Source organism: Bubalus kerabau, chromosome 23, assembly GCF_029407905.1.
Source record: "Bubalus kerabau isolate K-KA32 ecotype Philippines breed swamp buffalo chromosome 23, PCC_UOA_SB_1v2, whole genome shotgun sequence".
In the NCBI taxonomy this organism is placed as follows: domain Eukaryota; kingdom Metazoa; phylum Chordata; class Mammalia; order Artiodactyla; family Bovidae; genus Bubalus; species Bubalus kerabau.
In genome coordinates this window covers 22,070,045-22,095,953 of record NC_073646.1, presented here as the reverse complement: position 1 = coordinate 22,095,953, position 25,909 = coordinate 22,070,045, and the positions used below count along the sequence as shown (strand labels likewise).

The 25,909-nt window shown below is 46.3% G+C and overlaps 1 protein-coding gene across 2 annotated transcripts in view; it reads left to right on the top strand.

Moving 5' to 3' along the window:
* Positions 1 to 25,909, top strand: part of COG7 (component of oligomeric golgi complex 7) — an 87,015-nt gene that overhangs the window by 39,386 nt on the left and 21,720 nt on the right. For both annotated transcript variants that reach the window (XM_055561486.1, XM_055561488.1), the window contains 5 exons: positions 1,465 to 1,619; positions 6,103 to 6,219; positions 8,778 to 8,843; positions 18,389 to 18,575; positions 20,085 to 20,225. In XM_055561486.1, coding sequence (XP_055417461.1) covers positions 1,465 to 1,619; positions 6,103 to 6,219; positions 8,778 to 8,843; positions 18,389 to 18,575; positions 20,085 to 20,225 — 666 coding nt within the window. The remainder of the gene's footprint in view (positions 1 to 1,464; positions 1,620 to 6,102; positions 6,220 to 8,777; positions 8,844 to 18,388; positions 18,576 to 20,084; positions 20,226 to 25,909) is intronic.

Genomic DNA, 25,909 nt, shown 5'->3' with positions numbered 1-25,909 from the left:
TGCCAGGCTAGGGTCGGGGTGTCTGGGATGCTTCAGAGAAGGTGGGAACCAGCATACGGAATACAGAGAGTGGGAACAGGTGTGTAAACCATGGGCTCTCAGCGCTTCCTGGGCTCTTGTAATCCAAATTAAAACGAGACCACAGGTCTGCTACCTGGTTTTTATTTAAAATCCCCAGTAAGGACCTCGCACCCCTCAGAGGCTTAAATCTTCTCAAGCTTAAGTTGGTTATCTCCCTGAGTCAGTCATGATTATGCAGTCTTTTGTTCAAGGCAGATATGCAAACAGACACTGGAGCGGAGCACTCAAGGACAGTGCTCTCAGGCCAGGTTCACCAGGTGGACACACCAGAGGGGAATTTCCATTGCAAATAATTAAGGCTGTCTAGTGGGAGGTGGGAGAAGGCAATGGCACCCCACTCCAGTACTCTTGCCTGGAAAATCCCATGGATGGAGGAGCCTGGTGGGCTGCAGTCCACGGGGTCACTAAGAGTCGGACACGACTGAGCGACTTCACTTTCACTTTTCACTTGCATGCATTGGAGAAGGAAATGGCAACCCACTCCAGTGTTCTTGCCTGGAGAATCCCAGGGACGGGGGAGCCTGGTGGGCTGCCGTCTATGGGGTCATGCAGAGTCAGACACGACTGAAGTGACTTAGCAGCAGCAGTGGGAGGTGAGTTGACATTGAAGAATAGATCTTACAGTAGTTCAAGTCGGCTGCCTCCTGCCATTTTTTTTCTGTTTTCTAAGGATGTCCCTAGAAAGTCTGTTCCAGTCAGTTATGTTTTTGCCCCTGAAGGAAGCATGTTTTTTTTTCAGTGCATTCTTTTGGAGTGTGTGATACGGAGAATTCAGACCCTCACTTGAGAGCCAGAGGGAGAGCTGTTGCTGCTGCTGCTAAGTTGCTTCAGTCGTGTCCGACTCTGTGCAACCCCGTAGACGGCAGCCCACCAGGCTCCCCCGTCCCTGGGATTCTCCAGACAAGAACACTGGAGTGGGTTGCCATTTCCTTGTCCAATGCATGAAAGTGAAAAGTGAAAATGAAGTCGCTCAGTCGTGTCCAACTCTTCTCGACCCGATGGACCACAGCCTACCAGGCTTCTCTGTCCATGGGATTTTCCAGGCAAGAGTCCTGGAGTGGGGTGCCATTGCCTTCTCCTCAGAGGGAGAGATACCATCTTAATCACAGAAAAAGAGGAAAGAGATAAAAATATAAGGATGACTATAAGAATTTGATCATGCTTTTTGGCCAGGAGTTTATTTCTGTGATCTCACTGGCCACTTAGACTGTTCTTTGCTCAGTCAGGCTCTTAAAGAGCTCTCATAGTTTGGGACTACATTTCTGATGTTCATCGTAAGTGGTTTGACCATGAATGAGGAGGTCTGGAGCTCCTCCCATCTGAATGTTGTCTATTCATTTGTTCTTCAGTCTGAGGCAGCTTTTTATTGTCTTTGCTGACCAGGAACACGGGGAAGTCATTGACTGTGTGCAGGAGCTGAGCCACTCTGTGAACAAGCTCTTTGGCCTGTCTTCTGCAGCCGTTGACAGATGCATCAGATTCACCAGCGGCCTGGGGACCTGTGGCCTGCTGACAGCCCTGAAGTCTCTCTTTGCCAAGTAAGGCTGGGGAAGTGGGATCAGGGCCAGCGGCAGGGAGATATGGCCTGCTGGTGGCCCTCAAGTCCCTCTTTGCCGAGTAAGGCTGGGAGAGTGGAGTCAGGGCCAGCCTCGTGGGAGAGTGGTGTCTCCCAGTTAAAAATGCGGATGTCCGTATTCCAGCCATGAATCCTGGAGAGGCACTTGTACCCCTTAACCTAAGCCTAAGGGGACGTCCTTAATGATGCTAAGAACATCACAGCACATTCATTATGGTGGAGCATTTAAAGCAACCAGAATGTCCACCAATTTGGAAATGGCCAAATAAGATATGGTATATTGATACTAAGGGAGTTCTTTATGAGGCAGTTAAAGTGTTAATTCTATCTACACATAACAGCAGGGGTAGATGTCAAAACATAGTGTTGAAGTGAATAAAAAGTTGTAGGATACAATGTAGAGTACATTTTCTGTAGCAGGGTTCAGCAAAGCTTTTCTGCCAAGGACCAGAGGATAAGTATGGTAGGCCTTGAGGGCTTTGCAGTCAGTAGAGACCTTCATAGAGAGTGCTTCCCCAGAGGTACAAAAGCAGCCAGAGACAACACATACCTGAGTGGATGTGGCCTTGTTCCAGTGAAACTTTGTTTACAAGAAACCCGGAGTGCCAATTCCTATTCTGGATCCTTTTTGAAACTATAAGTGCGTTATATATTCCTATAGAATACAGGTCACCAAACTGTAGCTCATGAGCCAAGTCTGTTTTTGTAAAAGTTTTTGTAAAAGCGTTATTGGAATTCCACCAAGCCCATTCACTTATCTGTGGCCTCTAAATCCTCCCAATGAAGTTAGTGTTGAGTAGTTAGAACAGAGACCTTGTGACTTGCAAAGCTTAATACCTGGACCTTAACAGACAAAGTTTGCTAAGCCCTGATGTGGAAGGTTAGGCAAAACTCAAAACACTGATTATATTTGAGGAGAGGGAGGACTAAGTTAGTAGTCATTGGAGACTTAGCTTTGTTATTTTCTGATTCTTAAAAAGGAGAATAAATGAACACATTTCTTGTGTTATTAAAAATATAAAATAAAAAAATATATAAACATCATGCTCAGTAGAAGAAGCCAGTCAGACAGGACCTCACGTTATATGATTCCATCTATACATAATGTCCAGAACAGGCAAATCTATAGAGACAGACAATAGGTTAGTGGCTGCCTAGGCAGGGGATGTGGGTTCCATCCTGGGTCAGGAAGATCCCCTGGAGGAGGAAATGGCAAACCACTCCAGTATTCTTGCCTGGGAAATCCCACAGACAGAGGAACCTGGCAGGCTGCAGTCCATGGGGTCGCAGAAGAGTCAGACGTGACTGAGCAACTACACCAAAGGGCTGGGGAGGGGGGGCATTTGGAGAAGATGCAGGTTGGCTGCCAAAAGGTAGCAGGGTTTCTTTTAAGGCTGATGAAGCCTGTTTTAAAGTTGATTGTGGTGACGGTTGCACAACTCTGTGACTGTGTAAATGACTTGTGTGATTTGTGGATTGCAAAGGCAATAAAGCCATTAGAAGAAAGAAAGAGGGAAGACCAAAATTAAATTTACTTAGAGAAAAGAAGAGGTAAGAAATTTCAGTATAAGGCTGGATTCTCTGACCTGTGCGATTGAGGTGGAAGGGCCCTTGGGAGGTTAGATGCTTCAGTCTTTAGCTTACGGACAGATACATTCTCAGGCTCTGCAAGAGATCGTATTCTGGAATAAAGTTGCCTTGAGTCTCAAGAAACTCCTCGTACTGAACTGAATGCTCTTTTGCTGCCGTAAGTTTAGGGAGCCCTTGTCATTCCAGAAATACTGAACATGCCCCTGTGAGCTCTGAGGGCCCGTGCTGCTGGTCACTGCCGTGGGCGGTCTGCACCTCCGAGGGCGGCTTACAGGAAGATACTGAGGGACAGGGGTCCTGCTCGCAGAGGGAGGGGGAGCGCGTGAGCCCAGACGGGACCTCCAGAGAGAGAAATATCAGCAACAGGTTTAATCAAATAAAAGTCACCTCTTATCTTTGCCACCAACCAGGATTTTGTGGATGAAATAATTCTTTTTGAGATCTAAAAATTTTATTATAAAATAACAAAAGTAAAATGCTTTCAAAAAAAAATATATATATATAAATACAAAAAGGTGTAAAAAAGGAGAAGTCTTCCTTCTTTCCTGCCCATGTCCTTCTCCTCAGAAGCCACAACTTTTAGTCTTTTATTTAAATATGTCTAGCTGCACTGGGCCTCAGTTTCGGCATGCGGGATCTTGGTTCACTGACCAGGGATCGAACCCAGGCCCCCTGCATTGGGCTCAAGGAGTCTTAGCCTTCTCACTCTTCTCTCCAGACTTTAAAGAAAATTTGTTTGTATATCACCTTTAACTGTTATGTCTTGACTCTCAGCTCTGAAAGGCGAGGAACTGGGCTTCCTTGAGCTGGTCCTCTCATATCCTCTCCCCTCCCAGTTCTCGTTGGTGATGTTTTCATTTTTGGTTCTTCTATTGGTTACTTCAGTTCCTTCATTTTAAAAAGTAATGCAAATGCATATTAAAAATTCAAAGTGGACCAAAGGATGTATGATGAAGCCAGATCACCTTCTCGAGAAGGGGAGGATTTGAAGCTACCAAAACAGCTGATATTTGTTTATGAAATTAGTCAGGGAAATACGGGTGATACTGACTTGCCCAGGGTTCAAGTGGGACCTTGTTCAGTAGTGGAGGGGGCATGGGATGGTGTTCAGGAAGGAGGGGTAGGGAGGATGAAGGATGCAGGCAGGGCAGGAGGGTAGCCTAACCTGGACTCGGCCAAGGCTGTAGAATCCATAGTTAAAGATGGGGTGGTACAGAGTCAGGGGCGTTCTGGCTGTGAGGGAGCCTGGGCCCAGGAGGTGGAGCCCCCTGAGCTGAGATCCTGGCTCAGGCACTTAACTAGCTGGGACCTTGGGTGGGTTCGTGCACCTTTCTGAGTCGTTATCTTTTAGTTGGGGAAACTGATGGTGATAATACCGCCTTTCTGTGTGGTTGTGAATACTGAGTGAGAAGTGAATGTGCTTAGTCTCTCAGTCAGTCTTTGCAACCCCATGGACTGTAGCCCGCCAGGCTCCTCTGTCAATGGAATTCTCCAGGCAAGAATACTACTGTAGTGGGGAGCCTTTCCCTTCTCCAGGGCATCTTCCCAACCCAGGGATCAAATCCAGATCTCCTGCATTGCAGGCAGATTCTTTACCAGCTAAGCTATCAGGGAAGGCAGTGCAGAAGACATCATTAAGTCCATTTTGAAGATGAGGAAACTAAGGCCCAAAGACACCCAGGTACTTGCCTACATACTGCAGTGCAGGTCTGTCATTGCCTCACAGCCTGTTTCTGGATGTCTCCTTTATGCCCAGGCCTGTGCTAATTCCTGGGGATACAATTATGAGCCACAGAGGGATAGTCCCTGTTCTCTCCCAGAGCTTCTAGTCTAGTGACAGCAATAAACATGAAACACATACATTAAATAAGCTACTTAGTGATACTTGGGATTTAGTGATAAGTGGGATGTGATAAGCTATTTAGTGATAAATGGGATGAAGAAAAGTAAGTAGTATAGGCGGGAGCAAATGGCACAGTCTTCGAGGGAGGGTGTTCAGTTTGGAATCCAGTTTTATGCTTCATTAAGGTTGGGCCCAAGCCATGGGGCTTGGCTGTTTACTCTGAATTCAAGGATTGCAGTGGGCTTCCCTGGTAGCTCAGCTGGTAAGAGCCCACCTGCAATGCAGAAGACCCTGGTTCGATTCCTGTGTCGGGAAGATCTGCTGGAGAAGGGATAGGCTACCCACTCCAGTATTCTTAGGCTTCCCTTGTGGCTGAACTGGTAAAGAATCCGCCTGCAATGTGGAGACCTGGGTTCGATCCGTGGCTCGAGAATATCCCCTGGAGAAGGGAATGGATACCCACTCCAGTATTCTTGGGCTTCCCTTGTGGCTGGATACCCACTCCAGTATTCTGGCTTGGAGAATTCCATGGACTGATTGTATAGTCCATGGGGTTGCAGAGTCGGACACAACTGAGCGACTTTCACTTTCAAAGATTTCAATGCTGCAGAAGTACCTTGTGGTATCCTAGGTATCAGTCAGGTATTATAGTGAGGCTGTGATGTTTTAAAACAGTCCTTTAAATTAGCTTCCAAAGAAATGCCTCTGTTAGGATGAGGGAGTGATTTGCCAGCATCTCTGTCACCTGGTGGGTCACAGAGTTGTGGTCTTAGTGGCCGTCCCCTTCCCCCTCATCTTGAACATCTCTTAAAGCTGCTCTGCAAGATGAAAAAGACCGTCTTGTTACCTAGAGACTTGTTTGTGGTCAGAGCTTTATGAGTCGTGACAACCCTTCCTAGGATAGCCTCTGAAGATGCTCTCATTAGCGGTTTGTCTAAAGCTTTGTAATTCCTGGTGTCTCTAGGTCTGGAGAGTTCATGATGACACCGTTGATAATTTTTCTTTCCCCTAGGTATGTGTCTGACTTCACTAGTACTCTTCACTCAATACGAAAGAAGTACAGACTGGATGATATTCCTCTCAACTCTCTTTTTCAAGAAGATTGGACGGCTTTTCAGAATTCCATTAGGTAAAATGGGAGTAAACATATATAAACATATATTATATATAATAGTGTATAAAAATGATAAATGTGGGGCTTTTTTCTCTTTGACTGTCTCCTCCACCTCCCCCCCTTAAAGCAAATACTCTAGACACTGCAAACAAGCCAATAAACAAACCAAAAGCAAACAAACAAAAAACAAACACCAAAAAGACCTGTCTTGCTCTTAAAATATTTTTAGAAATTCTTTAGGAACTCATTTCCTTTGGTGATTTAAGTTTTTTGTCTGGCTTGAGATTTTTCCCCCCTTAGCCTACAGTTTTTGCAGTAAGTTAGAGCTTTTATATTTTAGAAAATGCACAGCTGATTGTATCCTGTTTCTGGATCTAAGTGCCATAGCACTAAATGGTAAGGCAGTACTCTTTGGCCTGCAAAGAGCCATATAAGAGTTCCATGAAAGGACTTGAGGTGACCCTCCTGAGTTGCTGTTGACAGGCTCCAGGGTAGCCTCTGTGACCTGTGGGTTGCTTGGTAGACACCCTGTTGCCCTAAACCCTGAGGTCTGATCTGAGTGTGACTGGCAGTGGCCTGAGGCATTTGGCCCTTGATATGTCCAGCCAGGGAATGCAAATGCTGGCCAGTGGCCGGATCTGAGCTATGGACAAGCTTTGTTTGATCACAGGATTTAAAAAAATTTTTTTAGTTTATTTGCCAGCATGTAAAACCAGATATAACATAATCTAGCTTTCCAACATAATGTCAAAACTGGACTCTGTGGAAGCACTGGGTCTGTGTCGCCCCAAGGCCTTGACTTCTGCCTGGGGCTGGAAGCCGAAACCCCCGCTTGACTAGGTGAATGTTCTCTGTTCTCTTCTCCCACTCCTATGAGGCCTATCAGCTGTACTATTGGCCTGCGATAAAAAGCAATCCAGAAATTTCTTTTCCTTACAACCTTTCTTCACAGACATGTGTTCCGGAAAAGCAAGCTGCTCTCCCCCCACTTACATTCCTTGCCTGACCCCCCCGGGCTAGGTAGCGTGTGCGGGGTACCCATGGCGCACGTGCGTCCAATGACCATCTTATCAGGGTAAACCCAGGACCTCCCAAGACCATCTGGAATATCTCCTCACGGGCTCTGATCTGAACTTTTATTTTTTTGATGAAATTTAATGTTCTAGATGCTAATATCCCTTATCAGCTGTGGCAGCTTGGTACACCAGAAAATATTATGCACGAAGTTGTTCTGTTGTACCTGATGTGAGTGGAATATTTCACTTTCTCATAAACCTTTCTTATGATGGAATGCCTAGATATCTTGGTGATGATAGGCACTTTTAGAGAAAGTTAAAAGTTAACTAGCCCTGAGATGTTTTTAATCCTTGGATTTGTCCTGACATTATAGTTTGGTGTTGAAGGACTAAGTGGCTGGAGTTTGAGGCCTAACATAAAATTACTCGGAAATTAAATGAATATTAAATTCAGTCATGATGATCATTCAGGCTTATCTCTCAGAAACAAAAGGATTAAATTCATCTGCCTTTCATGTGATCAGAATGGAACATAATTCTAATATCAAAACAGTTTTCTCTTCTATGCCTGGCAAATAGCAGGCATCTCACAAACATTAAATTATGAATTCTGGTTTTTAAATTTTAGAGACAAAAGATTTCCAACCCATTTTTTGTTTGTTTCTGTTTTGTTTTTTTTTTTTGTCACTACAAAACTTGTGGGATCCTAGTTCCCTGACCAGGGATGGAACCCAGGCCCTCAGCAGTGGAAACTCGAGTGCTAACCACTGAGCCACCAGGGAATTCCCTCCAACCCATTTTCTCAAAGACAAAAACCAAAAGCAACTTCAGTATTTTGTGTGCGTGCTAAGTTGCTTCAGTTGTGTCCGACTCTTTGCAACCCTATGGACTGTAGCTGGCCAGACTCTTCTGTCCATGGGATTCTTCATATAAGAATACTGGAGCAGGTTGCCATGCCCGCCTCCAGGGGATCTTCCTGATCCAGGGATCAAAGCTGGATCAGATCTTTTAGGTCTCCTTCATTGGCAGGTGGGCTCTTTACCACTAGCACCACCTTGTATTTTGGGACATGTTAAATTATTTCAGATCACGTTGGATAGAGTTGTGATTCATAGCAGGGAGACCCATGACAGAGGAATATCAGAAAGGACCAGAATTTCCCTTTTACATGAATTACTAATGAATGAAACATTTCAGGTCAGCCCTCTAAGTGGGCTTCCCTGGTGACTCAGACGGTAAAGGTAAAGAATCTGCCTGCAGTGCAGGAGACCCACGTTTGATCCCTGAGTTGGGAAGATCCCCTGAAGAAGGAAATGGCAACCCAGTCCAGTATCCTTGCCTGGGAAATCCCATGGACAGAGGAGTCTGGCAGGCCTCCAGTCCATGGGGTTGTGAGGAGTCTGACACACTGAGCTCAAAGGATTAACTGCTTTCCCATAACCCAGCACACAACCAAAAGGGTTGAATAGTTAGAATTTTTATGAATGAGACAATGTTTGTCCTGTGAATGTCAGCATTCCAGATGCTTAAACTTGAAGTGCTTTTTGTTTTGTTTAGGATAATAGCCACCTGTGGAGAGCTCTTAAGGCAATGTGGGGACTTTGAGCAGCAGCTGGCAAACAGGTAGGAGGGGCCTGGGGGTGGGTCCCCGGGCCCAGGTTTAGGGAAGAACTTGATTGAATTCACAGCACAGTCTGACGCCTCAGCGCTCCAGGGCTCTCTGTGCCTAGGATACGAGGTGTCAGTCTTGTCACCATTCAGCATTTATTGAGCATCTAAAAGGAGCAAGGCCTGCTTGGCAGCAGGCACGTAATTTTAGTTAGATATCAAAGTCTCAGCCTAATTGAGGAAAACAGTACATGCTATCTCCAAATTATCAGTGGGCTGGATTCCTGCTGCATATGTGAGTCAGTTATTGGAAATTGAAATAAATTTCGCCATAGAAATGGTGTTCAAAGCAGTGGTGAAGTCCCCTTGGCCAACCTACAGAATCGGGCTGAACCGGGCCAGCCTGCCGTCTGGGTTCTGCCCCAGGATTCTGTGTTGCAAAGTGGGTGTGTGGCAGTGAGGATTTCTGGGGTGGGGTCTGGAAGGTCCCTTCTGTCCCTTTCTCTATTCTGATACCTGCCCCGAAGGGACCCCTCAGAGGGCTCCAGCTGCCCAGATGCTCTTGTTTTTTTCTTTCCGCGGAATCTCATTGCCTCAGTGTAGCTGGGTTCTCTGTTCTGCAGGAGTTCAGGGGAAGAAGTCTGAACTCAGGTGGTGTGAGGGCCTAGCATCTGTCCCTTCCCCTCTTTCTAGGATAATTCTTCATTGTCCTAAAGTCATCTCTGCAAGAGGGACTTTCTGGCAGTGGTACAAAGTGAAAAGCAAGCCGAGACCTCGGACCGGGTGGACGGTAGGGGCGACTGCTGGGGAGGGAGGTCAGACCGCCCTTGGGGTCAGGGCCCTGAGCTGGTCATTTCTTCTTCTCACCACTTTTGGTCTTCTTTCATTTCTGACCCCATGGATTGCCTTCAAGTCGCAAGACTTTTCATGATGGTTCTCATTATGGGGAAAGTCTTGCTAGGGATGGGTGGTGGGGTGGGGTGGAATGAGCAGCTATTGCGGTTCATGACTCCCAAACAGCCCAGCACAGAGGTTATGTGGCTTCCTGGAACAAATAAAACCAGGACATCACAGGCATACAATGGAGTGTGTGTAAATAATATAAATGATGACGTGAACGCGCCCTTCCTCCTTACTCCCTGTACACACACTTACGCTCACATTCATATGCAGGTGTGTATACACACACGGAGGAGGCAGTGGCACCCCACTCCAGTACTCTTGCCTGGAAAATCCCATGGACGGAGGGGCCTGGTAGGCTGCAGTCCATGGGGTCTCGAAGAGTCGGACACGACTGAGCGACTTCACTTTCACTTTTCACTTTCATGCATTGGAGAAGGAAATGGCAGCCCGCTCCAGTGTTCTTGCCTGGAGAATCCCAGGGACAGGGGAGCCTGGTGAGCTGCCATCTATGGGGTTGCACAGGTCGGACACGACTGAAGTGACTTAGCAGCATACACACACACACATACACACGGTGAAGGGAGCCTACGGTGGAGGGTAATTAGGTCTGGGTTCACAAAGGGCCTGTACAAAAATGTGAACAGTTTACATTTACATGTTTAAAAGAAAAACATGTAGCTTATTATTTTCTTAATTATGGTAGTAATTACATCCTGGCTCCAACTCATTGCACAAATTAAAAGTTCACAAGTATACAAAGTAAAAACTGAAAATCTCTTCACCTTGAAAATTCTTCAGAAGAAACAGTTACAGCCCTCCACCCCTGTCACATTTGTTGAGCTCTGACATTAAGAACCTCATCGAGTTAACTCATCAGTCATCCCAGGGGGCGCAAAAAGATAGGTATGCTTCTTATCCCCATTTTTACACATGAAGAGACATTGAGGCATAGAATTTGGCACAGGTAATAGCTTCTTTTAGAAAAAATTAATTATTTTTGGCTGTGCTGGGTCTTCGTGGCTGTGCGGGTTTTTCTCTAGTTGTGGCAAGTGGGGGCTCCTCTCTAGTTGCAGTGCTCAGGCTTCTCATTGCGGTGGCTTTTTTTGTTGCGGGGCATGGGCTCTGGAGCACAGGCTTAATAGTTGTGGCGTATGGGCTTAGTTGTTTTGTCGTATATGGGATCTTCTTGAATCAGGGATCAAATCCGTGTCTCCTGCATTGGTGGGCGGATTCTTTACCACTGAGCCACCAGGGAAGCCGCAGTAATAGCTTTTTAAGTAAAAGAAATTATTTGTGGAAAGAGCTGTGTCTGAGGTGATGCAAGTAAGAGGCGGTGTTTGAACGGGGATGTCAGCTGAGTCATCCTGAGTGCATGTCACACCCGCACCGTCCTTCCTCAGAGATGGGTGTCCATCCTTAGACTTGTGTTTCTCTGCGTGCATATCAGAAGTCTTACCATATCAGAACATACAGGCTTGCCTTAATCTTTTAATGAAGATGAGTATTACATTCTAAAGGGCAAGGAAGGATCTGGTTAAGAAGATGCATTGGGCATTCATAGATAGATAAAGAGCAAGCTCCTGTAACTGCACCCCAGTGATGCTGAGTGCCTGGCCTGAGCTCTCTGGTGTGATGAGAACAGATTGAATGTATCCAGGGGAGCCTTTTTAAGAGGTGGCGTCATTCTGGAAGCACTGAGCCTGGTAAGGGAAACGAGTAACAGCCACCTCTATTCCAATCAGGGAGCCCAAGTGTATGGCCGCTGCCTGTAAAGCTTATCTTATCTCCTCATCAATTTCACCTGCAGAGCCCAGACTATTTGACAAGGATCATTTTGTGACTTACGGGCTGAGTGAAGCAAGGCTGAGTTGGGTGTCACCCGAGGGATTTCTCTTGAACTCGGGCGACACGCAGGGAGGTTGCCGTGGCTTCTCTATACTTTTATGGTGCCCACTACCGATTTTTGGCACAGTGGCATTTTCACTGGGACACGGCTTTAGTAGGGCAGTTCAGTGGGGTGATGAGGTTTGGAGAATCCAGAATAAATGTACACATTTCCCTGGCTGAGGTGTGGGCAGCAGCTTTTCAAGAAAAGGAGATGCGTTGAGGAAGTAGGTGGAATTGGGATGTTCGTCCCTCCCTCCTTATCATGTGTGGACTTAACTGCCTTCTCCTGGCACGGCAGGTAGCCCAGCACTGGCACATCCTGGGCTTTCCTGTTAATCTCTGAGCTTCCGGGCAGGCTCTGTTGTATTTAATCATCTGAAAGCACCTAGCTTAGGGCCCATCACAACATGAGAAAATGTTTCTTTTTTAAAAAAATGTATTTGTTTTTGACTTCACTGGGTCTTTGTTGCTGTGCAAGGTCTTTCTCCAGTTGTGGAGAGTGTGGGGCTTCTCTTGTTGCAGAGCATGGACCCTAGGGCACTGGGCTCTCTAGTTATGGCCAGCAGGCTTCCACTCCATGGCATGTGGAATCTTCCTGGGTCAGGGATTGAACCCATGTCTCCTACACTGGCAGGTGGATTCTTTTTTTTTTTTTTTTTAATTTTATTTTTAAACTTTACAAAATTGTATTAGTTTTGCCAAATATCAAAATGAATCCACCACAGGTATACATGTGTTCCCCATCCTGAACCCTCCTCCCTCCTCCCTCCCCATACCATCCCTCTGGGTCGTCCCAGTGCACTAGCCCCAAACATCCAGTATCGTGCATCGAACCTGGACTGCCAACTCATTTCATACATGATATTATACATGTTTCAATGCCATTCTCCCAAATCTTCCCGCCCTCTCCCTCTCCCACAGCGTCCATAAGACTGTTCTATACAACAGTGTCTCTTTTGCTGTCTCGTACACAGGGTTATTGTTACCATCTTTCTAAATTCCATATATATGCGTTAGTATACTGTATTGGTGTTTTTCTTTCTGGCTTACTTCACTCTGTATAATAGGCTCCAGTTTCATCCACCTCATTAGAACTGATTCAAATGTATTTTTTTTAATGGCTGAGTAATACTCCATTGTGTATATGTACCACAGCTTTCTTATCCATTCATCTGCTGATGGACATCTAGGTTGCTTCCATGTCCTGGCTATTATAAACAGTGCTGCGATGAACATTGGGGTACACGTGTCTCTTTCCCTTCTGGTTTCCTCAGTGTGTATGCCCAGCAGTGGGATTGCTGGGTCATAAGGCAGTTCTATTTCCAGTTTTTTAAGGAATCTCCACACTGTTCTCCATAGTGGCTGTACTAGTTTGCATTCCCACCAACAGTGGAAGAGGGTTCCCTTTTCTCCACACCCTCTCCAGCACTTACTGCTTGTAGACTTTAGGATCGCAGCCATTCTGACTGGTGTGAAATGGTACCTCATAGTGGTTTTGATTTGCATTTCTCTGATAATGAGTGATGTTGAGCATCTTTTCATGTGTTTGTTAGCCATCTGTATGTCTTCTTTGGAGAAATGTCTATTTAGTTCTTTGGCCCATTTTTTGATTGGGTCATTTATTTTTCTGGAGTTGAGCTGTAGGAGTTGCTTGTATATTTTTGAGATTAGTTGTTTGTCAGTTGCTTCATTTGCTATTATTCTCTCCCATTCTGAAGGCTGTCTTTTCACCTTGCTAATAGTTTCCTTTGATGTGCAGAAGCTTTTATGTTTAATTAGGTCCCATTTGTTTATTTTTGCTTTTATTTCCAATATTCTGGGAGGTGGGTCATAGAGGATCCTGCTGTGATGTATGTCAGAGAGTGTTTTGCCTATGTTCTCCTCTAGGAGTTTTATAGTTTCTGGTCTTACGTTTAGATTTTTAATCCATTTTGAGTTTATTTTTGTGTATGGTGTTAGAAAGTGTTCTAGTTTCATTCTTTTACAAGTGGTTGACCAGATTTCCCAGCACCAGTTGTTAAAGAGATTGTCTTTAATCCATTGTATATTCTTGCCTCCTTTGTCAAAGATAAGGTGTCCATATGTGCGTGGATTTATCTCTGGGCTTTCTATTTTGTTCCATTGATTTATATTTCTGTCTTTATGCCAGTACCATACTGTCTTGATAACTGTGGCTTTGTGGCAGGTGGATTCTTAACCACTGGACCACCAGGGAAGTCTGAAAATGTTTCTTAATGAATGAGGAAATCAAGTTTTCATTTTTGCATTGTTTGGTTCACAATGCTGGGAAATACATATAACAGGACATCAAAGTCTAATGATGAGATCATCTCATGGTGACTGGTTGACGTGGAGGCTAGGGAAGAATGCCGTTATTTCCTTAGGGCTGGAGCTGTGTTTATTCCAACATTTAAAAATATTGGATTTGGTTTTTATTGTAGAGCACACTATTCAGACATTTTAAACTGTTATCTGTAATATTCGAAACATTCCCGGTGTAACTTCTTTTCTTCAATTTGGATGGCAGAATGATGCCACTTGCTAGCTGCCTGAGACTGAAACATGAACTGCAGTAACCCTGAGAAGGAGAGCTCACTTCCTGGAGGGAAGAGATGAAAGCTCAGCTCTCAACTCTCTGCTCACCAAATCCAGGGCCACGGGTCTTTCACAGAATAATTATGGAACACCTGTTCTGTGCCCAGCACTGTGCTTTTGTTGTTCAGCGCTCAGTCTTGTCCTACTCTTTGCGACCCCATGGACTGCAGCATGCCAGGCTCCCCTGTCCTTCACCGTCTCCTGGAGCTTGCTCAAACTCATATCCATTGAGTCGGTGATGCCATCCAACCATCTCATCCTCTGTTGTCCCCTTCTCCTCCTGCCGTCAATCTTTTCCAGAACCAGGATCTTTTCTAATGAATCTGCTCTTCCCATCAGGTGGCCAAAGTATTGGAGCTTCAGCTTCAGCATCAGTCCTTCCAATGAATATTCAGGATTGATTTCCTTTAGGATTGACTGATCTGTTCTCCTTGTAGTCCAAGGGACTCTCAAGAGTCTTCTCCAACACCGCAGTTCAAAAGCATCAATCCTTTGATGCTCAGCCTTCTTTGTCAGTATATAACTACTGGAAAACCCATAGCATTGACTGTACGGACCTTTGTCGGTAAAATAATGTCTCTGCTTTTTAATATGCTAAGTTTGTCATAGTTTTTCTTCTTTTAATTTCATGGCTGCAGTCACCATCTGCAGTGTCTTTGGAGCCAAATAAAATCAAGTCTATCACTGTTTCCATTGTTTCCACATCTGTTTGCCATGAAGTGATACTGGGTGCCATGATCTTGGTTTTTTGAATGCTGAGTTTTAAGCCAGCTTTTTCACTCTCCTCTTTCACTTTAATCAAGAGGCTCCTCAGTTCCTCTTCACTTTCTGCCATAAGGGTGATGTCATCTGTGTATCTGGGTTATTGATATTTCTCCCTGCAATCTTGATTCCAGCTTGTGCTTCATCCAGCCCGGCATTTTGCATGATGTACTCTGCATAGAAGTTAAATAAGCAACGTGACAATATATAGCCTTGATGTACTCTTTTCCCAATTTGGAACAGGTCCATTGTTCCATGTCCGGTTCTAACTGTTGCTTCTTGACCTGGATACACATTTGGCATGAGACAGGTAAGGTAGTCAGGTATTCCCAGCTCTTTAAGAATTTTCCAGTTTGTTGTGATCCACACAGTCAAAGGCTTTAGTGTAGTCGATGAAACATAAGTAGATGTTTTTCTGAAATTCTTTTGCTTTTTCTATGATCCAGTAGATGTTGGCAATTTGATCTCTGGTTCCTCGGCCTTTTCTAAATCCAGCTTGAACATCTGTCTGAAAGTTCTTGGTTGCCGTACTGTTGAAGCCTTGCTTGGAGAATTTTGAGCATTATTTTGCTAGTGTGTGAGATGAGTGCAGTTGTGCGGTAGTTTGAACATTCTTTGGCATTGCCTTTTTTGGGATTGGATTTAAAACTGACTTTTTCCAGCCCTGTGGCCATTGCTGAATTTTCCAAATTTGCTGGCATATTGAATGCAGCACCTTCACAGCATCATCTTTCAGGATTTGAAATAGCTCAGCTGGAATTTCATCACCTCCACTATCTTGTTTGTAGTGGTGCTTCCTAAGGCCCACTTGACTTCACATTCCAGGATGTCTGGCTCTAGGTGAGTGATCACACCATCGTGATCATCTGAGTCATGAAGATCTTTTTTGTATAGTTCTTCTGTGTATTTTTGCCACCTCTTCTTAATATCTTCTGCTTCTGTTAGGACCCTACCGTTTCTGTCCTTTATCGAGCCCATCTTTGCATGAAATGTTCCCTTGGTATCTCTAATTTTCTTGAAGAGATCTCTAGTCTTTCCCATTCTACAGTTTTTTCCTCTGTTTCTTTTCATTGATCACTGAGGAAGGCTTTCTTACCTCTCCTTGCTATTCTTTGGAACTCTGCATTCAAATGGGTATATCTTTCCTTTTCTCCTTTGCTTTTCACTTCTTTTCTTTTCACAGCCATTTGTAAGGCCTCCTCAGACAGCCATTTTGCTTTTTTGCATTTCTTTTTCTTGGGGATGGCCTTGATCCCTGTCTCCTGTATAGTGTTACGAACCTCCGTCCATAGTTCATCAGGCAGTCTGTCTATCAGATCTAGTCCCTTAAATCTATTACTCACTTCCACTGTATAATCATAAGGGATTTGATTTAGGTCATACCTGAATGGTCTAGTGGTTTTCCCTACTTTCTTCAATTTAAGTCTGAATTTGGCAATAAAGAGTTCATGATCTGAGCCTCAGTCAGCTCCCAGTCTTGTTTTTTCTGACTGTATAGAGCTTCTCCATCTGCGACTGCAAAGAATATAATCAATCTGATTTTGGTGTTGACCATCTGGTGATGTCCGTGTGTAGAGTCATCTCTTGTGTTGTTGGAAGAGGGTGTTTGCTGTGACCAGTATGTTCTCTTGGCAAAACTCTGTTGTCCTTTGCCCTGCTTCATTTTGTACTCCAAGAGCAAAGTTATCTATTACTTCCTACTTTTGCATTCCAGTCCCCTGTGATTAAAAGGACATCTTTTTTTAGTGTTAGTTCTAGAAGGTCTTGTAGGTCTTCATAGAACCATTCAACTTCAGCTTCTTCAGCATTACTGATCAGGGCATAGACTTGGATTACTACGATATTGAATGGCTTGCTTTGGAAATGGACAGAGGTTGTTCTGTTGTTTTTGAGACTGTACCCAAGTACTGCATTTCGGACTCTTTTGTTGACTGTGAGGGCTCCTCCATTTCTTCTAAGGGATTCTTGCCCGTGGTGGTAGACATAACTACTCGGCTAAGTGCTGGGAATTCAGAGATGAACACTTGGTGTGTTTCAGCCTCACCATCTGATGGAGAGGAATGGGACAGCATGTGCTAAATGTGTAAGAGGTGAGAGGCTGGTGAGGTCAGCGGACTGAGGCCTGAGGGGTACGATTCGGCACAGGAGAGCAGTCCCTATAGAAGGGGTAGGATCTTTCCAGGGGCACCAGGGAGGGGAGAGCATTTCAGATCACAGCAGCATGTGAGCAAGACATGCAAGGGCCTGAAGTATGGTGTGTGGGCTGAGCTGGGGGCGGTTGGCATGGGAATGGGAATGTCTGTAAGCATATAGGGGCTCCAGTGATGGAGGGCCCTGGGTGCCATGCCAGACGTGTTTTGTTTTATCTTGTGGGACACTGGCAGGTCTTTGGGGGAAAGATAAAATCAGATTTGCATTTAGAAAAGATCATCCCAGTAACCCTCAGAGGACAGATTAAATGAAGCAAGGAAGGGACGGCCACTGTGATCCAGACTTGAAAGTAAGGCAGTGGCAGGGACAGGCCACGGTTCCATAGAAGAAAGACCCGGCCAGAATGACCTGTGGGCATAAGAGACGGGGTAAACTGACTTGACCTTAATGGCAGAGGCAGGTAGCTGCTTGTGTCAGCTCTGGCTCCTGAGGCGGATCCTGTCCCCAGCATTTGTTTGCAGATTTAGGCATTTCTTGATGAAGTCATGGGATTTGTTTTTGAAGAAGTAAGTGCCTGAAAGCTGCCATGTCCAACTTCCATGTCCATTCAGGAGGAATGGAGCAAAGGTTTTCAGCGTCCATTAAGGGAGGTCATCTTCAGTAGAGACAGAGAGTCTACTCCCCAAGCCACGCTAGAGGTTGATCATCCCATAGAACCTCCCAGCAGGCTTTGTTCCTTCTCAGGAAAGCACCAGCCTCCCTCAATATGTCTCTCTAAACTGCAGAGTAAGCTTTATGGTGCTGATAACCACAAGCAGTGCACAAGCCCAGCGTGTATGAGAGTGTGAGTCCTGTGGGTAGAGTTGTGCAGGGAGCTCCAGGGACGAGCTGTCCCACTGCCAAGTCTAGTGCCTCTGTGACCATCGGACTGGTGGCTCCCTTGGCTTTGAACGTTCCAAAGAGATGCTCACAGAGCTCATATGTAGGAAGTGCAAAGTGTTCCGGATTGCAGTGAATTGACAGCTGCCCTGAGGCTGGGCGTCGTATTAGGACGACGGCAGATTCTGTTCGAGTGTGTTAAAACAGGAAATGAAAACGTCTGGTGTTCATCGTGCACCTGACGTCCAGCTCCCTCCCGAAGGATGAATGGCATCTGTGTGCCTCATGAGGAGGTCCTGGGATTCAGGGAGGAGCGTGAATGCTCCAGGAAGGAAGTTCCATACACGTGGCTCAGGGCATAATGGCCATCACTTTCATTACAGGATTTTGTCCACAGCTGGGAAGTATCTCTCTGACTCCTTCAGCCCTCGGAGCCTGACCGGTTTTCAAGATAGCATCTTGACAGACAAGAAGAGCTCTGCCAAGAACCCATGGCAAGAATATAATTATCTCCAGAAAGATAGCCCTGCCGAATATGGCAGTTTAATGGAAATACTTTATACCCTCAAGGTATGAGACCAGACTGATGGCATTCTTGCGCTTTTGAAAGGTTTTCCCTTGTCACTCACCCTTTCCCTAACCTGGCTGCTCTGCCCGCTGTGTGTGGGCCCTGAGCTGTGGCAAAGCCTGCTCCCATGTCTCTGTCTCAGTTATGTTGGGGTTTTAAGAGGCCGAGCAACTAAACCGGAGTCGAACCAACTGAAGCACAGTTGTAGGAGTCAGATTAACGGAGCTTTCTTGCTGAAAGATAGGTTGGAGAATGCGGCTCTAGATCTGTAGCCAAATGAGCTTGCCATTCTTCCCCCAGAGTTAACTTGTCAGCAGGGTGGGCTGAGCTGGACAGCCCTGGACCCCCACACAGGGACAGAAGCTGGGAAGGTGGCCCCCAACCCAGCAGCCAGGGGAGGAGCAACGGTAGAGAGACGCCGGGCACGAGCACCCCCTCCCCCAGTGCAAGCTTCCCCATGTGGCAGCACAAGGGCGTGGGAATCAGTGTTAGATCTGTTTGTCTGCCATAAAACTGACCTTGACTTTGAGCTTTGGGCCCCCTTGGGGTCCAGTGGCAGAGCACCCTCCCGACAAATGGAATGAGCCATAGGCTCCCTGAGAATGACCTGAGGTTCTTAGCGGTCCATGGCATCCTTTCCAGAAACTTCCTCCCCACCACCCCCAGTCTGATTTGAATCTCAGTCTCTTGGTGATAAGTAGAGGAGATAGTACTGTTCCCAGAGCACCAAATTCAATCTGAAATTATCTGTTTGGGCCTCGCACTCTGGAGGTGAGCGCACAGTGGCCCTCAGGATGTGTCTGAGGCGTCAGCGTTGCCCGCGAAGGGTCTCCCCCACCCCTCTGCACCTTGACCCACTACCTGGCTGCGTTTGAGCTTGACAAACACTTCTCAGAGCCATTCTGCAAGTTCGCTCATCCATGCTCTGTGATTAGGTTAAAGCAGCTCCGTTTATCTTTATTGCTGATCTGATTTATGTCTGTTTGTCGTAATCGGTTCACTAATAATAGCAAAACGAAGGTTACATTTTCCACCTCTGTATTTTCTCAGGCTATTTGGAATACCTTGGGACTCACACGGGGAGGGGGTGCATGCTCTGGTGTACGGCCGAGAGTAATTGACTTGACCTCCCTGGGAATCCGGGCTCTGCCCGTCACTCTTGTTTCTACTTGACACGTCTCATCATTTTTTTCCCTTTCTTCTGTACCCCCGAGGGACAGTCACAGGTTAATTTTTCGTAAACTGTCACTCCATGAGCTGATATTAGCTTAAGTGCATCAGAATCACCTGGAAAGTGAATGAACAATATCCAGACTTGGTGGTTCAAGCAAATCTTGGGTGTCTGTGACTCAGCGTGTCCCCAGGGGGTCCCGAGCACAGCCAGGATCGGAAACCATCGCTGTCAAGAACCCTCTTGCTGTTTTCCTTTCAGTGGCTTTTCAAAACGTTTAGCTCATCCCTTGCTTACATTCAGGGCCTAACAGCCTGCCTTCTGCATTTTCTTGTCTTAGGAAAAAGGGTCGAGTAACCACCACCTGCTGTCTGCGTCGCGATCGGCTCTGACTCGGCTTAACCAGCAGGCGCACCAGCTGGCTTTCGATTCAGTCTTCCTGCGCATCAAACAGCAGCTGCTCCTCATTCCCAAGATGGATGTGAGTTTCCCACCAACCAGCCAACGCTCCCTCTCACCTGCTATGCCGGACCTATCTTCCCTTTCCCGAGCCTTAGGAGGGGCCCACTTTGACTCTCCTGGGCTAGAAGCCTCACTGCAGAGTCACTGTTCCCTTATAATTCATTGTTTAGCATGACTGTCTTGTGTGTGTATATATATATATATATATATATATATTTTTTTTTTTTTTTTTTCTGTTCCCAAACAATTTATTCTTCTTAAGGGTTACATAACAGATCATCACTAACCCCTGCCAAGGGGCTGTCTCATCTTAATAGTAGTCACTGCGATGCTGTGGTTTCAGATTGTTTTTTGGGATTATTCCTCTTGCTTGATTAACTTTCACCATTTGGAGAAGCTTACCTGTGGCCTCTCAGGGGGAAGCAAGGGAGCTTATGTGCCATTGGATAGGCTAGGGCTGGTCAGAGGAGCTGGCTGTCTGGTGAGGTCGAGTTGTTCTCATGCCAGATGTTTGTGGAGACTTCATTCTGGAACTTACCCAGGAGAGTGTCTTACCGGATGTGGTCTGGTGTTTTTGAGGGGAGTTTGAAGGGTAATGCTCTTTTCTACCTTTGATACACTTGCTGTTTGGTTATTCTTGGAATGCCTTCCTCCCTTTTCTCTTCTCTACTTGTCCTTATTACTTTTCAAGGAATTGCCCCTCAGTCCTCTATTTTCTCTACTGGCTCTTGACTTTCTCTGGGTCCAGATCTCAGGTTTCCTTTCAGGTTTCTGAGACAGTCCACTGATTAATTTTTCTTATGGACTTCTCAAGTCTATTTGGATTTGGCTTTTTTATCATTCTTCTTTGTTCTCTTTTTGGAGATTAGGATTTTTTAAAAGGTAATTTTGGGGGGGACTTCCCTGATGGCTAAGACTCCTCACTCCCTTTGCAAGGGGCCTGGGTTTGATCCCTGGTGAGGGAATTAGATCCTACATGCTGCACCTCAGACCTGGCACAGCCAAAATAAATAATGAATGAAAGAAAGAGAGAAAGATAGTTTTTTGGGAAGGACCCATTTATGGGCTTTTGCTTACCAGTAGATCCTTTGCTTTCTGCTGTCCCCTGGAAAATATACTAGATCGGGAGCTGAGGGCCACTCACTCATTCACTGTACGATTTGGTCAAGTCTTGTGCAGAATGCCATGAGATCTTCTCTAACCAGATCTTACATTGCTACCCTGGGAGGCGCGGGCTTGCGCGTCGGGTTGGTGGTGTGCTGGCTATTGCTGTCACATCCTGGCGGAAGTGATGTCACCATAGCTACACCCAGACAGCCGTGTGTGGTCTTGCTGCATCACGTGGCTGAGGCTGTCAGAGCATCTCCTTATCCTTACAATGGGGATACAGTGATGCTCATCATATGAATATGTGAAGATTAAGTGAGGTTTCGCATATGATAGAATTTAGCACAGTCCCATCACAGAGTAGTTGCTGAATAAGTAGTGGTTTTCTTTTTTTCTGTGATTATCAATTTTTAAGAGTAATGATAGTTTTTAAACATAAAAATTACTCATTTTTCAGAAATTCAAACAATACAGGAAAGTACAAGGAATAAAACCAATAAACCCCTTCAGGGTACCTCCATCCAGAAATCATCAAGCCAGACACATCTTCCCATCTGTTCACATACTGAGGGCTGGGTGGGCATTGATAGATAGATGGTCCACAGGAAGAAGTGGAATTGTACTACTCATGCTGACTTTTTTAACAAATCAAATGTGTGCAACATAGATTTTATTTGACTTTAGAAAACAAAGATAAATGAACCAAAGGAATGGTTGAACTTGAGATAATAGTTTCTTCACCATGAAAGATATCAGTTCCCAGAAGATCTCCGCAAGATCAAGAAAGATTACAAAAACTCCTGATAGATGGAGTCACTGTTTTTGTTAGTCACGTTTCCATTTTAGATAGATACTAGCATTGATTCTGGAGAAGGCAATGGCACCCCACTCCAGTACTCTTGCCTGGGAAATCCCATGGACGGAGGAGCCTGGTAGGCTGCAGTCCACGGGGCTGCTAAGAGTCGGACACGACTGAGCGACTTCACTTTCACTTTTCACTTTCATGCATTGGAGAAGGCAATGGCAACCCACTCCAGTGTTCTTGCCTGGAGAATCCCAGGGATGGGGGAGCCTGGTTTGCTGCTGTCTATAGGGTCGCACAGAGTCAGACACGACTGAAGAGACTTAGCAGCAGCAGCAGCATTGATTCACTTGCCCTGAAAGCCGATGGGATTAGCATTCCTTCCGTCTCTCATCTCCCTTCCCCAACCTCCCAGGTTTGGTTGTTTTTTTGTTTTGGTTGTTTTTATCATTTTTATTTTGTCAGAGGTTAAAAATCTCGGCCTCCTGTTCTGAAGCCTCAGTTCTGCCAGTTACCTAGTCTTCGCCACTGAGCCGGGCTGGGTGCCTCCACCGTCCTTTCCCCTCTACTTCTGCATTCCACGCTCATTGTTCTGCCCTGTCCTCTGTTGCCTGATCTCACCTTCTCATTCAGGCCTCACTGCAAGGGCTCGGGCGCTGGGACGGACGCAGGCAGCTCTGGAGATTAGGGGGAATTCTCCCAGTGCGCCCGCAAGAAAGCACACAATGCAAAGGCAAACACTTTCGGCCTTAAGGATTTGAAAATGAAACCCTGGCCATTAAATGTTTGTTTTTAATGTTTGCTGGTAAATTGTGTTGCCCTTGTCCATTACAAGAATATAAACCAACACCATATTCCCTTTCAAGATAGGCTGTTGAAGTTTACTTTCGTTACCTGGTTAGAAAAGCCCCTTTGAAGGAAATTTTGAGTTGAAAAATAATCTGCACAATTTCCTTATTGACCTCTTCGGGTCCACCCCTTCTGCCCACTGTTTCAGGCCCTCCCACATCAGTCCACCCCGTCTCGCCCTTATTCCCAAGTACTTTTCCACTCTGGCTCTTCTTCCCCTCCACCCTCACCTTAGCCACCCTCCTCCTCTGTGAAGCCCTCCCAGGGCCTGCAGCCCGTGGTGCTTTTCCTTTAGATGCTGTGCCCTTTCCCCATGACTCAGCCCTGGCTCCTGGCCACCCCCGTCTCTGCCCGCCCTGGCCTTCACCACCTCTGCTCCCTCACTGAGCCCCTCTTTGCCAAGACTCTACCACCAGGTTGCACGGTTGCTTCTTTCTAAATCCGTCTCCATCTGTTTCCATGGCCACTGCCCTGGTTTGGGTTCTTGTCGTCTCTGAATTGTTTCTTGAGCCTCTCCACCCACAGTCCTTCTGAGATTTGCTGCATCAGTCTTGATAAAGCATCGCTCTGATTTTGTCTCTGCACATTCAGATCCCTTCCCTGGCTCCTCACAGTCAATGTGATCGTCTATTTTTAAAAACTTTTTATTATGGGAAAATTCCCTACATATATGCAAGAGTAGAGGGAAGAGTGTAATAAACTGTGCGTCTTCATCACCCTGCTTTGACACTGACCAACTCTTGGCTGTCCTGTGTCATATATACCTCCTTATCTAAAATAAGAGCTCTAGGGACTGCCCTGGTGGCACAGTGGATAAGAATCCACCTGCCAGTGCAGGGGACACGGGTGTGATCCCTGGTCCGGGAAGATCCCACATGCCACAGGGCGATGAAGCCCGTGTGCCACAGCTGCTGAGCCCGTGCTCTGGACCCTGTGCTCTGCAACAAGAGAAACCCCCTCAGTGAGAAGCCTGCACTCCACAACACAGAATAGCCCCTGCGTGCCACAACCGGAGAAAGCAAAGTAACAAGGACCCAGCGTAGCCAAAAATAAATAAATAGAACTCTCAAAATAATCACAATACCATGCTGCTGCTGCTGCTGCTAAGTCGCTTCAGTCGTGTCCGACTCTGTGCGACCCCAGAGACAGCAGCCCACCAGGCTCCGCCGTGCCTGGGATTCTCCAGGCAAGAACACTGCAGTGGGTTGCCATTTCCTTCTCCAATGCATGAAAGTGAAGTCGCTCAGTTGTGTCCGAGTCTTCACGACCCCATGGACTGCAGCCTACCAGGGTCCTCCGTCCATGGGATTTTCCAGGCAAGAGTACTGGAGTGGGGTGCCATTGCCTTCTCCATAAGCACCCCTAAAAAGAAAATTAAAAATAATTCCTTAATGTCATCAATTAATGTTCAAATTTCTGATTGTTTTATAAATGTCATGATTTGAATCAGGATCCAGACTAGCTCCGCACATTGGTGGGTATGTCTTTTATATCTCTTTTGAGATGTAACAGGTTACCTTCCCATCTCTCTCTCCTTCCCTTCCTCCTTCCCTGCCTCTTTCTCTTTTCTCTCGCTCTCGTTTCCCCTTTTCTTAGCCTGGTGTTCACACTGTGCATTCTCCTTCCAGCCTCTCTTCTGTGCACCTCATGCGTCCTCTGGCCAGCCCTTTCTCTAGCCACCTTGGGCTCCTGTTCCTCTGAACTCTTATTGTATAAAATCAACATCCACCACTGAGAACTCCTGAAGTGGAAGCCTGTGTGTGTGTGTGTGTGTGTGTGTGTGTGTGTAGGTGTAGGGGGTCTAGGCTAGGAATGTGTCAGGGGGTCTCGATTCCCTAGGGAGAGCAAGAACCAAGATCAGCTGTTTCTTTGTCTCTCCCTACAAAGCCTGGCACAGCACAGACTCAGTGTGCGTGTCTGATCCATGTGTCCCTCCCTGTGGGGTGGGAGTTAACTGAAAAAAAGTAGGTATTTTGAAATGAAAGGATTCTCAGAAAAGAACAAGAAGTTTAGAAAACTATAGGGTCAGGGCTGGGGAAGAAAAGACTTTGTCTAGAGCAGGCAAATTAAGAGCTGAGTTGGTGCTCAAGAGCGTGGGGAGGAGGGCTGCAGCTTGGCCTGGGCCGGGAGCCCAGGGGCGGACATGGTCACGCCATTCCCGGAAAGCTACTTAGAGGATCAAGCAACCAGATCGGTCTCAGGTGGCTGCAGAGAGCAGCTACCATGTGACCTCAGGAGTCCCTCCAGGAGTCCAGCCAGCAAGGGCCTTGCTTTCCAGGCTGGCTCTAGGGAGACTCGGGTAAGAATTAAGAAGCTAGACTTCTGTGTGAAGGTGTGCTGGGCTGACCTCTGTAACCACGTGTGTACCGTAACTGGCCTCACTCTATAGGGGAGCCCAGGAAGGCTCCACAGTGACGTCGTGTTTCCACTAAATGACAAAAGGAGACATGTCAGTGCTGCAGGTCTCCAGACGGGGGGTCAGGAGAGGATAGTGGGGCTGCCGGTGGGGTCTGGAGCATCCTTCTCATCCCTTTCCCACTGAGTTCTGAGTCAGCTGAGACCTAGATCCAGGAAGCAGGTGGATCAAAAGCAGCAGCTTTACCTTATTGGCAGCAGTATTGGTGAACACAGTTCCCGCGACCAGACAGGGCTTCCGACTCACATATGGTCTCTGGGGAGGGTTTTAGCAGGGGTCCTTGTCTCTGCAGAGTGCAGGCTGATGACCCCAGAGTTAGTGAGGCTACCTATGCCCGGCAGAGAAACCCAGAACAAGAATAACCAGCTCTTTCTCTCACCTTCCAAGAAAGGGGAAGAGAGTATCGGTTCCCATTGAATAGTTGAGTTGGGAAGGTGGGACTTCCTGCTTTGTAGATTTCTATGGATCAGAAAGGATGCAGAGAGAGAGAAAGAATTGCCTTCTCTGTGGCGGGCTTCCCGGTGATGAC